The sequence below is a fragment of the Marmota monax genome, unplaced genomic scaffold (assembly GCF_021218885.2).
Source record: "Marmota monax isolate L192 unplaced genomic scaffold, Marmota_monax_Labrador192_F-V1.1 WCK01_AAM20220418_F8-fsc00019, whole genome shotgun sequence".
In the NCBI taxonomy this organism is placed as follows: domain Eukaryota; kingdom Metazoa; phylum Chordata; class Mammalia; order Rodentia; family Sciuridae; genus Marmota; species Marmota monax.
Genome location: NW_026695242.1, coordinates 9,014,734 through 9,028,351, shown reverse-complemented (window position 1 = coordinate 9,028,351; position 13,618 = coordinate 9,014,734). Strand labels below are relative to the sequence as shown.

The window sequence follows — 13,618 nt, the reverse complement described above, 5'->3', positions numbered from 1 at the left end:
GCTCAGAGATCCCAGTCAGGCAGGAGGCTGTTCTGCTGGCTTTTTGCTATTACTCTTTAAAAGCAGAGTGAGAAGAGGAGGGGGGTGGGGCTGGAGTGGGGGACACCAGGGGCCTGTAAAGAAATTCCCAGACTGGTCTGCTGCTTTTTGTGTGTGGACAGAGGGACTGGGAAGTTCTGGGGGCGGGTAGAGGAGAAGGACAGGGATGGCGTGAGGAGGGGGAAGAGGGTGCGAGGAGACAGAAGAATGAAATAAAGGCCACTCCAACAAAAGCAAGTGAAAAGTGAGTGACGAGTTTGGGGCAGCAGGCCCGAGGCCAGCCAGGCCTCGAGGGCGAAGAATGGAGCTGAATTTTCATGCTTGGTGGACAGTGAATGGGAGAGCATCTTTTAAAACCCTATCAGGAACTCTTTGGATTGTCATTAGATCTGGAGAGGGGGCGAAGACGGAGGGCGGGGACGGCTGAATTTGGCCTCCTGGGTGTGAAAAGATCCCGATTCTCCACCGGAGGGCTACAGGCTCTCCTGGCCCAAGCTGGGCATGCCTCAGACCTTCAAAGGTTTCGGTAAATTATTTGTCATTTTGAGAACCCTTGAAATTATTATTCAGTGGGGGGCTCCCCCTGCTCTCAGTGGGTGACCCCACACTGGAACTAGGGGCGGGGTGAGGGGGCGACTGGGATGAGTTCCAGGCTTCTGGCTCCTTGTTCAGTGACCAGCCATCTGGGTTTGCCTGGGATAAGGGACGTGCAGCACTGATACCAGGGAAGTCCCGGAAGACCCAGAATGCTTGGTCACCATACATGAGGCGGGGGCTGGTGAGGACCAGAGGGGAGGAATGAATTACTCAAGGCTGGTCCCATCAAGCCTGGTCCTGCCTCCAGCCCGCAGCCGGACTCCAGGGTGGGAGGTTCTTTGTACATTTTAATTTTCTACCATTGAGATATCTTGTTTGTATGTGTGTTTTGCATCCCTAGAAAAAGAACCCTAGGGTTTTTCCTCCTGTGTGTCTCATCTGTTTTTTGTGGTCCATGATGCCGGTTGGGGTTGTTAATACAGTGCCAGCTAATGAACGGGATGGGAGCAGATTATTCTGCCATTTTTCTAGGTCTTTGAGCTCCACATTGATCCTGAGACTGACAACTCCACATCTGTTTGAACTGTGTTAAACTGTGCCTGTGAGGGTCACAACAATGTCCCTGTGATCATCAGTGGTTTCAAGTTCACTAATATAACCATGCTCCATCGTCACAGTGGGAAATGAGGCCTGAAAATAACTTGGCATCTGCTTCTCTTTTTGACATTGTTGATGCTCTTAAGAGCATCAGCCAAGACATTTGTGTACCCCATTGTGGTGGGATGGTAAGTGTGCAGTTATCTGTACATTTTTTTTTTTAAAAGACAATTGGAGAGCCAAGTGTGGTGGCTTAGGCCGATAATCCCAGCTACTTGGGAGACATACAGGAGGATGGAAAGTTTGAGGCCAGCCTGGGAAACCTACTGAAACCCTGTCTCAACATAAAAATAAAAAGGATTGGGGATAGATATAGCAGTGATAGAGCACCCCTGGGTTCAGTCCCCAGGACCACACATACATACATACACACACACACACACACACACATACACACACAAAGATAATTGGAGGCTCTTGTGTATGAATGGATATTAGGTTATATTACAGAATTATTCATTTGGTGTAAAAATGGCTTGGTTCTGTTCTTATCACTTAAAAAATGTGCACTAATGTATTAGTAGGATGAGACATACCTGGGGAAGGTTTGGTGGTGGGGAGGTGGCAGATAACTGAGGTTGGCTGTGAATCCATGGCCAATTGTCAGGAATTTCTTTACAGTCCCATGTCCTCCACCTGTCCCCCACCTCTTCTCACTTGCTGCCTTTAAAAAGCAGGAGCTGAGTAATAGAGCGTAAAGATACATTTTTCTATTTTCTGCATTCTTGTGCATATTTGAAAATGTCTAAAATTCAAACTTAAGAAAGGAAATGGAGCACCTGTCAGCATGGTTAAGGGCATTAGTGAAAAGCAGCAACTCTAGGTCAAGGCAGCTTGAGTTCAAGTCCAGTGCCACCTCACACTGGGCAACCAGCAACTGATACTTTATTGCTTTCTGCTTCAGTTTGTGCCTCATAATCCACAGAAGTAATAATTCTAATCTCACAGACTAATAAACAGAAAACACTAGGACTGTGCTGAAATATAGTAGAGTCAAATAAAAAAAAGTGGATAGAACAGAAGGGTTCAGCTGGGTCCTTTCAGAGTTCTGCTCCTGGGGATGTAGATTTCCTGGAATCAACTGTTCTTGCAGAGGAGGCCAGCTTCTGGGACTTGGGCCTCATGTACACAGCAACCCAGATGGCTGCTTGCCCTCCCATACCTGCAGCCTGCACAGCCCCCTGACAGCCCCTCTTCTCTGTCTCAACCTAACATGTTGAAGAGTGCTCTCTCCACCTCCTCCAGGAAGCCATGCTTGTGCCTTCATTAGTTAATTTTCCTCTGGTGTCTGTCAGTCAACCTGGAACTGTTAAGAAGGCCCTCCTGGTCTGGAGTCTCACACAGGCAGAGCCCACAGTAGCTGAGAAATGTACTGGTTCACACTAGGGTCAGACCCACAGAGCACACCCACAGAGAAGCAAGTGCTCCCGTGTGCGTATACACAAACATCCTGCTCTGAAATGGGATCAGTAGCAAGCAGGCCTGTGGTACAAGAGGAGGAGAGAGGGGCTGGCCTCGCCCACTGGGGGCATGGCTTGAGGGGTGAGGTTGAACACTGTCAGAGCTGGAGCCAGTCTCACAGCTGAGGCCCATCTTCTCAGAACCCAGTGCCAGGTATAGAGTAGTGACAAGGCACTTGCCTCCATCTCAGGGAAATGCCCCAAGAAACGCTCCCGTGGGAGGCCAAGTGTTGATTTTCCAGGACAACAACCATCTAGGGTGGCGCCCTGATCGTAAGAATAGAAGTCATAAAAGCCACCACCAATTACTCAGCACAGGCGCTGTGGCCTGCCTTGTGATATTTCATCTAACCCTGACAATCACTCTATGTGAGAGGTGACATTGTATGCTTTTATAGTTGAAAGAACTAGAGATCAGAGGCTCATGGGCTGAATGTCACACAACTGGGAAGAGGCAGAGCTTGGATTTGAACCCCTGGCTCTCTGTCTTCACAGTCAATACTCTTAGCTGCTACAGTCTATATTGCAATTTATGCTGAACAAAAAAAGGATACCTTGTTGAAATCGTATGCTGTCCTGGATTTGCTTCAAAATAATCCACGGTAGAAGTGTTGGGAGCAATAAGCAGGGGTGTGTATGAAATTCGGCTCTCAGCTGACAATTCTTTAATTTGGGCGATGGATGCATAATAATTCATTATTCTCTTTTCTTTAGTTTTGACATTTTCCAAAATAAATTTGACTGGCTCTGGGTCTTACTTACTCTGACTGCATCACTGGGTGACTTTGACCCTGTTTCTGTACCTCTACATACCTTCATTTCCACACTGATCTTTCCCTATGTGTTCCTAACTCATTGTCCAATTTTTGCCCCAGGGAATAGAGGCTCTAACAACCTCAGGATCTGCTGGGATGTAAGCGTCCTCGTTCTCAAGGCGTCCACACATTCCTTCCACCTGAAGATCATTTTCTGCCTCTCACACTCCCCAGGGGGGCGGGGGGGGGGGAAAGCCAGGCAGAAATGTTTATGTGTTTGGTTTGTGTTCAGACTCTTGGAGTGAAAAATGTGTGTGCGTGTGCATGTGCGTACGTGTGTGTGTGTGTAGATGTGTGCGTGCGTGCGTGTGCGGGTGTGAACGTAAATGTGTTCACTCCACCTGTGTGGGTCTCCTCTTCTCCTCTTCCAAGTCGCCACCTGTTCATCCCTCGTTCAAAAGGGGCCTGGGGGCCCCAGGCAGAAGGGTGGTGCCCAGAGCCTGGGGGCGGCAAATGAGGCTCGGGGCCTCCCAAACACTGGGGATGATAAATGGGGTCCGAGTCTTTCAGGCTTCATTATAGAGTCGCCATGGGTTTGCCCAAACCATGGCAACCGATTCAAGCAATGATTAACCTAATAAAGAGAAGGCAAAGGGGGAGAAGATGCATTCAAGACCCCAAGTCAGGCCCCGGTTCTCTGGAGGCAGTAAATTTCCTTCAGTGGGTACGGTGTCCAGGCCCCAGACGTCCTAAATCTCTGCCTCCACAGTGGGGGCAGGGAGACCTATGAAAGCAGTAAATGGATGTCAGAGATCAGCGATGGGGGGACGGTGGGGCTTGAATCACCCTTAGTGGGCTCCCATGGGCCTTCCCTGGGAGCCATCCCAAACTCTGGGGACAAGGAGTGATCTGTTTTAGTTTCAGGAGTCAAATTACCTGCACTTTCTGTTTTTGAACTCTGGTATATTTGGCCCTGAAGAGGTGTGTGTGTGTGTGTGTGTGTGTGTGTGTGTGTGTGTGTGTGTATCAGTCTATCTTTCTTCAGGGTATGGAATGTAAATAGCAAAGATTCCTGTGACTGCCAATGCGATAGACCACCTATAATAGGGTCCCCAGTGATCTTTGCCTCCTGGTATTCATTTCCTTGTATAATCCCCACCCCTTGACTGTGGGCTAGAGTTAGTGATTTCTTTCCAGTGAATAGAACATGGCAGAGGAAATGGGTTGTCACTTTTGAGATTAGATTTCGAAAAGACTGACTTCTGTCTTGGGTGTCATCACGTCTTATTTGCTTACCTTGAGGGAAGCCAGTTGCTGGGCTGTGAGCTACTCTATGGAGAGGCCCAGATGACAAGGATCTGAGGAGGACCCTGGCCAAAAGCCAGTGAAGATCCAAGGTTCTCATTCTAGAAGCCTTGAGAAACTGAATCCTCCAACACCACACACGACTGGGTTTGGAAGGGTCTCCTCCTCCAGTCAAGTCCTCAGGGGAGACCACACTCCCGCCTGACTCTCTGACTAAAACCTCATAAGACATCTTGAACCAGAGGCACCCAGCTAAGCCCCATCTACATTGGGGACCCACAGAAGTCCTACATAATAAATGTTTCTTATTTGAAGTAGTTAAGTTTTGGATAATCTGAAATGCAGTGATAGGTAACTAGTAGCTGGTGATGATGTTAGGATAGCAAGAGTCTCAGTGTGTCTCCAGAATTAACAGTTTGGGAGTTTGGGCTAGCCACATCACCCTGTGCATAAGGGGCAAACAGAGCAGGTCAGTATCTCTGAAGCGTAAAAGGCAAACAGGCACTGGGAAATAGATGGTGCTGTGTCAGGATTCTGGTTGTAAGCATATGCGATTTGTGATAATAAAACAAAATTAACAGTAGCAGGTACAACTCAACTTCATCCCAGCCATAATCCTGCAGTCGAGACTGCTCAACGCCTACCAGAACCTAGACTTCAACTCTTCCTAGGCATAGAGTGTCTCATCACGTTAAGTGAAGCCAAATGATCCTTCTCCCTGTGGATGAGAGCAGAAGTGGTATTTGCTCAAGATGGTGGGTGAGCCTTCTCTGTGCTCTATTTCCCATTCCCACTTGCTGGGACCCAAGGCAGTGCAGCCTCAACTTTTTGGTTGGCAAAGACCTAGGAACTGGTGGAGGAAGAAAATGGAAGGGACAAAGGTCCCTGAATGACGGCATGGAGCAGAGCTCCCCACCCACCAGCGATGTTCAGCACAGATTGAATTATTAGTGAGTCTCTGCGATAGAAGCCTAGCTTTACCCTAACCTGCCAACTAAAAGGTAACACTACTGTCCCTGCTTTACAGATGAATACACTGGAAGAAAAATTTAGGAACTTGTTCATGGTTATATTGATAATAACAATCTGGGAATTGAACCCAGATTCATATCAATTCACATCTCCCAATAAACTATCCTTCCCAGTTAAAACATGAGCTGTTTTTGGGTGACTAGAAACCACTTACAGATTCTGAGCAGGAGAATGATACGTTCATATTTGCATATTAAAGAGGAAAGTGACAATGTTGTATTTGTCAATTGGATGGGAACTCCAGCTGCCCCAGAAGGATACAGTAGAGTATCAAGATTAGAGGTAGGAACTGAAGACAAATGAAGATGCTAACAATAGTACCATCCGTGGTGGTGCACATCTATAATTCAGCTACTGGGGAGACTGAGACAGGGCAAGAGGATTGCAAGTTTGAGACCAGCCTGGGAAATTTAGTCAGGTGATCCTCCCATGTGAGGGAGATAAGTTGAACTGGGACAGTGGTTATAGGAGGTAAATGAGAGACATCATCTAAGAAAAAGCAAGAAGGGAAAGTCAGTAGGATTTCAAGGGTTAACTAGACAGGGGAAGTGAGAGAGAATAGTCTAGATGAACCCTTGATTTCCAGTATGGGTGATACTACTTAGTGAGATCAGGAACGGGGCAACATTAACTTGAAGATAGAGGAGAGGAATTTCATTTTGGACACTTCATTTGAGATTCACCAGAGGTGACTAGACATAATCCTGCAGATCAGGAATGGTAGATCTAAACTGGTGAATTACCAGTCCAAACACCCTTGGAATTTGTGCCAGTTTACAATATACAGAAGTTCAAGGCAAGTGCAAATTTATGCAAAAGCCTCCCTCCTCCCAAAAGGGAGAATAGGAGAAGAATTTAAGACAAATGAAGGGCTGGGGTTGTGGCTCAGTGGTAGCGCGCTTGCCTAGCATGTGTGACGTATTAGGTTTGATTCTCAGCACCACATACAAATAAGTAAAATAAAGGTCCATCAACAACTAAAAAATATTTTAAAAAAAGACAAATGAAGATGCTAACAATAGTACCATCTGTGGTGGCGGTGCACATCTGTATTTCCAGCTACTGGGGAGACTGAGGTAGGGCAAGAGGATTGCAAGTTTGAGACCAGCCTGGGAAATTTAGTGAGACCCTGTCTACTACCTCTACTGCTGCTGCTGCTGCTACTACTACTACTATACTACTACTAAATAGACTGGGGATGTAGCTTAGTGGTAGAGCACTTGCTTAGCTTAGCATTCGAGAGAATCTGGATTCAGTGACTGCTACAAAAATAAGTACCATTTAAGGAAGCTTAGAAAGCTAAACAAGTCTATCTAATCAGTACAACAGGCCAATAAAGTGGCTACTATTTATTGTCTCAATTTCACAGATGATGTAAATAAACCTTAGAGAAACAAAAGGATTTTAATTGAAAACCATTAGTTAGTGACAACATCAGATTTGAACTCATGAGTGTGATTCTATAGTGGCTGCTCTTAGCCACTCTGCTATTTTGTGCATCTGGAGTATTTTCTTTTGCCTTTGTTCTTTGAATCGCTGAAACTTCATTTAAACCCAAAGAATGAAATTCCTGTTGAGGGCAACTTTTCAAATCAGTTCTCCCAGCTAGGGCTATCTGAGCCCAGACTTCCCATGGGAAGTCTCAGATCACTCAGAAGCTGCCAGAAATCCCTAAGCTTGTCACTCAAACCTAGCGACATCATTTACTAATGCGTGTGTGCAGGCACACACACAGATGAGGGGAGGTGGGGTGTATGGGGGAGACCTTGCTAGGATCAGTTAGTAGCAACAGAGCCCATGCCTTCCCCAGCATACTAGGGAAACCTGACAGTCCTCTGAGTCTTCATACCCACAGGGGTCTCTCTAGCACTCCGGCCTGGAAACATGCGCAGAGGTGTTTGCTAGGTGGTTTTCCGTAGGGAGAATGCCTAGCGCCAGACCATCACGGCTGTTTCAGCACCATGGTCAGGGGCGCGTCGTTAGCCGGGCTAGCGCCGGCTCAGTTGGCTCAGTTGGCCTTGGCCCACGTATCTCGGAATCCCAGGCAGCAGACTGGAGCTGAAGGTTGACCAGGAGTCGGGGCGTGGTCGAGGTGCCATGGAACCTTTTGGCCTTACAAGAACCTCAAGGACCACGCTTGAGTCAAAGCCCATATGACTCGCCCCCCCCCGCCCCGCCACCTCCGCCATCTGTGGACAGAATAAAGAACACCGAACTGCTTATCTTAAGAGTCAGGGTCCCAATTCCAGTTTGCTTCGATTAGTTACCAAGTAATTGAGGACCTTGGGCAAGTCATTTATTTCCCGACTTGGGTCTCTGTTTCCATGAGTGTTGCGGCTCTGCCTGCCCACCTCACTGGCTGTAGAAGGATGCCTGAGAAGTAACCTGACATTCAGGAGACCTGTCCGTGCGTCTGACCTCTTGAAGGAGGGGCAGGCAGGTGTCGGCCCCGCCCCCTTTCTTGAGCAGTGGTCTGCAGCAATTTTAAAACTGGGGAGGGGGAAAGGAATACAAGGGATAACATTAATTCATATTCACAACGGAGAACATTAATTACAAGAGCGTAAAAATATAATTTCGTTTACTCAGCGCTTAGTTAGTGCCCCACTTTTAGTCTAACCTCCCCCCCTTCCCTACACTATCCCCAGCGTCTGGGACTGAGGGGCGTTTTCCATTGCTGATCGTTGTGGGGGACTGTAACTTCATTCACTGCAAGCACTACTTCCTCTTAGAGACCTAGGACTTCTACGAGGGGTTTTAGGAACTCCCTCCAACTTCTCTAGTGAATTAGCTGAGTCTCAGAGACTTGTCCAAGGTCATACAGCCGGCAGCCAGTGGGGGAAGGGTGCACCCGGCCCCTCCTGCCTTTGTGCCAGCCCAGCGTTCAGGCTCCCAGACATTAGCATTCCAATGGCCCCGGGACGCTTTGTCCCCCGACCGAGGCTGGCTGGGAGGTGGGGTGGGATGGGGGCAGGGCACCATAAATCTACCTGCTTGTGTGTGCCGACGGGGTTGGCCAGGGGGACGAGGGGTGGGAGGTGCAAGATTCATGTGCTTTTTCTGGAAACCAGGCTTGGGCTCAGACAAAGGCAGAAGAGAGGCGAGAGTCATTCCACCAAACGGTCTTTCCTATCCTGTCCGGGTTTCAGGGACTTGGGGAGCAGAAGGCGACCTCAGACCGGAGGACGATCCTCATTCAAAGAAGCGCTAGCGGAGGGAGTAAAATCGATTTCCCAGCCGAGTCGTCCAGCAGCCTTGACTGGTTTTAAAATCCACTGAACGTAATATCACCCGGGAGGTGGTGGGCGTGGGGGTGAAGGTGCCGGGCTAGTGGCACCGGCCACTCGGAAATGTTTCCGAGCCCTCCTTGCTTAGGGACTCTTTGGAAAGGGCCCTGGAGGATGTTCCCAACCTCAGCGCAGTTCCACACCCGTTGATGAATCGTTCAGGCACAGAGCTCTAAATTTTTTACAGGGATTATACCAAACTCTAACCCTTCAGATTTGAAAAGTAGGGCAGATAGCTGTTGAGTCAATGCCCCCGGCCCAAGGTTCAGCGGCAGAGAATCATAGTGATAGAGAATCACAGTGGGGGTCTGTGTATGTGCTCGGGGCCCACACACGCGCCTGTGTTTTAATTCGTGAGGCGGAAGGCAAGTCTGTGTGCACTGGGTGACTAATAGCTCCTTAATGAATGCCCTGGAAAGCAGGAGAGCACACAGTGGTTGCACCCCAGCTCTCCTAGGTGCAGCTAGCTGGAGGAGCTCACCCAAACTCTTGTACAGTTTCAAAAGGTCGTTTGTACCAAGGGAGTCCCCAGCCTGGATGAATACTACTTCTCAGAGACCTACACAGAAAGAAGGACCTTCTGCTTTTTTGTCCTGATCCAAACACACCTCCTCTGGCAAGCTTTCTGCAATTCAGCCCCATCCTCCATTTGTGGCTTCTATCTCCACATAGCACCAATATTTATTTGGTCTTAAATTATTTTGTCTCTACCCATGGGAGGACAGAGAGTTTCCTGCTTTTTATGTCTGCCTACACCCCTTCCCCCAGTACCCAACAAATAGCAGCCTTTGCTTGGTCTGTGCAACAGGGAACTTCTGACACCCCACACCCCTGCCCCATGCCCCAGGTGGAAAGTTGGCTGCTGCAGAAGTCATCAAGAACCCATTAATCTCCTCCTCCCAGATTAAAGTCATGAAATGAAACAACGCTCTGTTCATTCGTTTGTTTGCAGCATCCCCTTTCCTGCCCCCAAATCCTGCCCCTGATAACTGAGACAGCTCCTCCTTTAAAGCTACCTTTAGAGACTTGGAAGTTGAGGCCAGGAAAAGTTCAGTTTAAAGGGCAAAGGAGAGGGAGACATACACAAGAAGTGTTAACTCCTGATAAGCCACCACCTTTGAGTTCTAAGGTGCTGGAAAGAGACCTACCCACAGCTCCTGGTCTCTGGCAGGGCCACCTCAACCTGAGTTGGTCCCATTTCTTTCCAGGATCCCCTGATGACCCAAGGGAGGCCTCTGGGGTTCAACTAGCAGGTAGGGTTCCTGCCCTCCATTTTCCTGTTCCCAAGTTGCAGACAGATTCTGAGGATTCTTAGACTTTAGACCAGCTTCCCTGAGAAACCAGGGACCCCAACTCCATGAAGGTACACTCCACTAGTGAGCGACCTCAAGACAGTCTCAGTATGTGGGGGAGCCAGCCTTATTACACCGACTACATCTCTTGGTAGTAAGAGATCACTTGACTGGAAAAAAATTTCAATCTAGGTTGCTGGTGTTTGAGGCATGCCAAAGATTTCAGCCGCACTTGCCACCTTCTCAGATGGCAGCTGCTAGGGTGAATGAGTGGAGGCGTCACAGACCCAGCAACTTTGGAAAACTCCTGGGACGCCCAGCCTGGCTCCTGTGTTTCTGAGGACTCCAATTCACAAATTACTCTCTGCCTTTCCCAAGTGGGGAGTCGCTTTAAATTCAGGCTGATGAAGTAGGGGACACAGCATGTCGTGTAAGTTGAAGATTTGTCTTCTAAACCTTTGTTTGAAATAGGACAAGTCGCTGTTTTTATAAAGAAAACAGGAGGGCGGGATTAATGATTCCTTAAGAGACTTCCAGCCTGCAGTTGAGCACCCAGGGGAGGGGCTCCAGACTCCCAGAAAGATTTTCTAGAACAGAAGCACCCGGAACTCAGCCGCAGTAACTACCCTCCCCTCCTCGCGGGACAATCCAGTCACTCGCTGAGACTTCTTGAGGGTCCATCTTTTATTGGCTCAAAGTCTCATTCACCAGTTCCTAGTAGTCTTATGTACAAAATATAGACTTTCCCCGCCATGAAATCTCATCAATAAATACAAATGTGTAAAACAGGGGAGGGAATATATAATTTACCATAACAAATCATTACCAAAGACATTATATAATTTACAAACTGATTCTAAAACAGAAGAGACGCGCAGCGCTTCAGGCACCTGCAGCGCTGCCACGTTTCAGACGCACCACGCAGAGAAGCTGGGGAGATGCTCCAGGACGCCAGCTAGGCTTTCCCAGTTCGCCACCCTGTCTCCAGGCTCCGGGAGGGCAATGGCTCCGAAAAGTGCAGGAGGAGAAGGCGGAAAATCGCCTTCGTGGATTAAGGCAGAATGGAGCATCCCGAAACCTCGGACTTGGAATAGGGAAAGTCAGCAGCGTCTTTGGAGCAGGATGAGGGACCAAGCACTGAGACCAAACATTGGATTAAATCGCATTATAGGAGGGTGGTAGAAGACAAACGGAAAGGCAGACAAACAGACTTGAATTAGAGAAGGGTGCCCAGATTGTGAGTGTCTCAGGTTGTGTAGTGCTACCACGCTCGTCTTCTTTGAATGAGTTTTGGGGTTATCGTAGGCAAGAGGCCTAAAATACGCGCAGCTTGCAATGCCCGCTTCGTGCCCGTATCCACAAGGTTTGCGTAAGCTGCAGTCAGCTTGACTGAACCCAGTCTGCGGACCAGAGGCCCAGGGGTCAGCCAGTGAGAGACAGGAGGAGTAAGCACTTGAAGGTCACCGCCCACCCCCGGCGGCTCTGACTCCCTCCCTCCCTCCCTCGCTTTGAAAACTATGGCCCAGAGACCCACAGAACCCTTCACAGGAAGTCTGAGAATACCAGGGTGCCCGGGCGCAGGCAAGCGGGGGAGGTGGGCCCCCGCAGCCCGGGGCGCTCTTCCAGGGAAGCGGCTGGGCTCAGGCTGCCAGCTTGGGAAACTGGAGAGTAGAGGGAGCCCCAGTCCCCAGAGGAGCCACTGTCTGGGCTGCCCAGCTCCCCACAGGGCGGTGCGGGAGGGTCTGGCCCGTAGAAGCTGTGGTCCGCTATGCGCAGAGTTTGAGTCAGAGCCCAGATGTAATTGTGGGCGAAACGCAGCGTCTCGATCTTGGTGAGCTTCGCATCGTCCGGGAAGGTGGGCAGGACGCCGCGCAACGCGTCGAGCGCCGAGTTGAGGTTGTGCATCCGATTGCGCTCCCGATCGTTTGCCTTCTTGCGCCGACTCCGTCTCTGCTTGCTCAGCGCCAACTCGCTCTTTGGCCGGCTGCGCCCTCCTCGCCGCGCCCTGAGCTTCTTAGCAGCGCCTGGGCAGGCACCCGCTTCTGCCTCGGAGCAGTTTCGGGGCATGCGAGTGGGGCTAGGTGGGGCGGACGCGGCGCAGGGCCCCACGTTATCGGAGACTCCAGGGAAGGGCTGCTGGATCTCGTGGGCCACTTGGATAGTGGGTGCACCCAAAGGATGAGGCGCCATCCTGTGGCGGGGTAAGAGAGAAGGGTGAGCTTGGGTCAATAGCCCCGGGCAGTTCCTATTCTAAGGTCAGGTGGGGCGGGGGGGTAAACGAGGATGAACCGCCCCCTCCACAGGATCAAAGGGTCCCTTATCTCTTGCTGGCCCCTTGGCCGTCTCCGAGTGTTACCTAGTTTTCCTGGAGCAAAAGGCTAGAGAGCAGTGAACCTCAGAGAGCAGTGGGGAGCTGAGGTGGCCCGTTCGCTCCCAAGTTTTGCTGAGCTGCTGGCGCCACTGTCTGGGAGTTGCCTCAAGAGAAGAAAAGCTCCTAGGGGGTCCTGGACCTCGGTCGTTTTCTCTCCTCACGGCGCAGAGACGGCAGGGATTCCCTGAACCACAAGTCGTGTGCCCCTTGGCACGCTTTATCTGCTAGGCCCGGGCCAGGAGCGTGCCTGCCGGGCTGCTGCCCGCGCCACCGGCCAATCAGCGCTGGGGTCCCGAGGCCGCGCCACGTGAGCCCGCTCCTCCCCCGCGGGGCACAGCTGGATTCCGGACAAAGGGCCGGGGTCGGGGGAGGGGAGCGCCGCTCTGTTTGCTCTCTCCCGCGGGCTCGGTCCCAGCAACTCTCGGTTCCTCAAAGAGCCTCGCCCAGTGAGAAGAACTTCGTCTGGCTCCCGTCTGGCGGCTTTAGACCGCTTTGCCCCTTCCCATCTTTCCCTGGCATCTGTCCAAACGCTGTCTTGGTTCCCTATAGGGACTTTGGGGAGGCCGTAGGGAAGGCCAATCTCTGAGTATTACACACGGGAAATTTAGACTCAGAGAAGAAGGTAGCTTGCTTCTCAACTGGCTTGATAGTTGCATAGGTAGAATAAGGAGCCAGGTGTGGTGTCCTGACTAGCAGCTCGGAGGAGCGCCCACTAATTCTAAATACCACCCGGCTCTTCTGCGCTATGGGTCAGGTTAGGAAGTACTCTTGGGACAGTGTTTCACAGACCCTCTCCATCCAGGGAGGAATGCTAAGAGCCATAGCCAAGTAGTAATGATGCATGGCATTTTTGATTGAAAGGTGACGCCAGCAAGCCATTGAG

General features: G+C 50.2%; 1 protein-coding gene and 1 pseudogene across 1 annotated transcript; both read right to left on the bottom strand.

The window, feature by feature from the left end:
• Nucleotides 1-972: 972 nt before the first annotated feature.
• On the bottom strand, nt 973-1,349 carry LOC124075931 (small ribosomal subunit protein uS8-like; annotated as a pseudogene).
• A 10,557-nt stretch (nt 1,350-11,906) lies between these two features.
• Neurog3 (neurogenin 3) lies at nt 11,907-12,554 on the bottom strand. Its single transcript, XM_046419627.1, has one exon. The coding sequence runs from the start codon at nt 12,552-12,554 to the stop codon at nt 11,907-11,909; it is 648 nt and encodes a 215-aa protein (XP_046275583.1).
• Nucleotides 12,555-13,618: the final 1,064 nt, after the last annotated feature.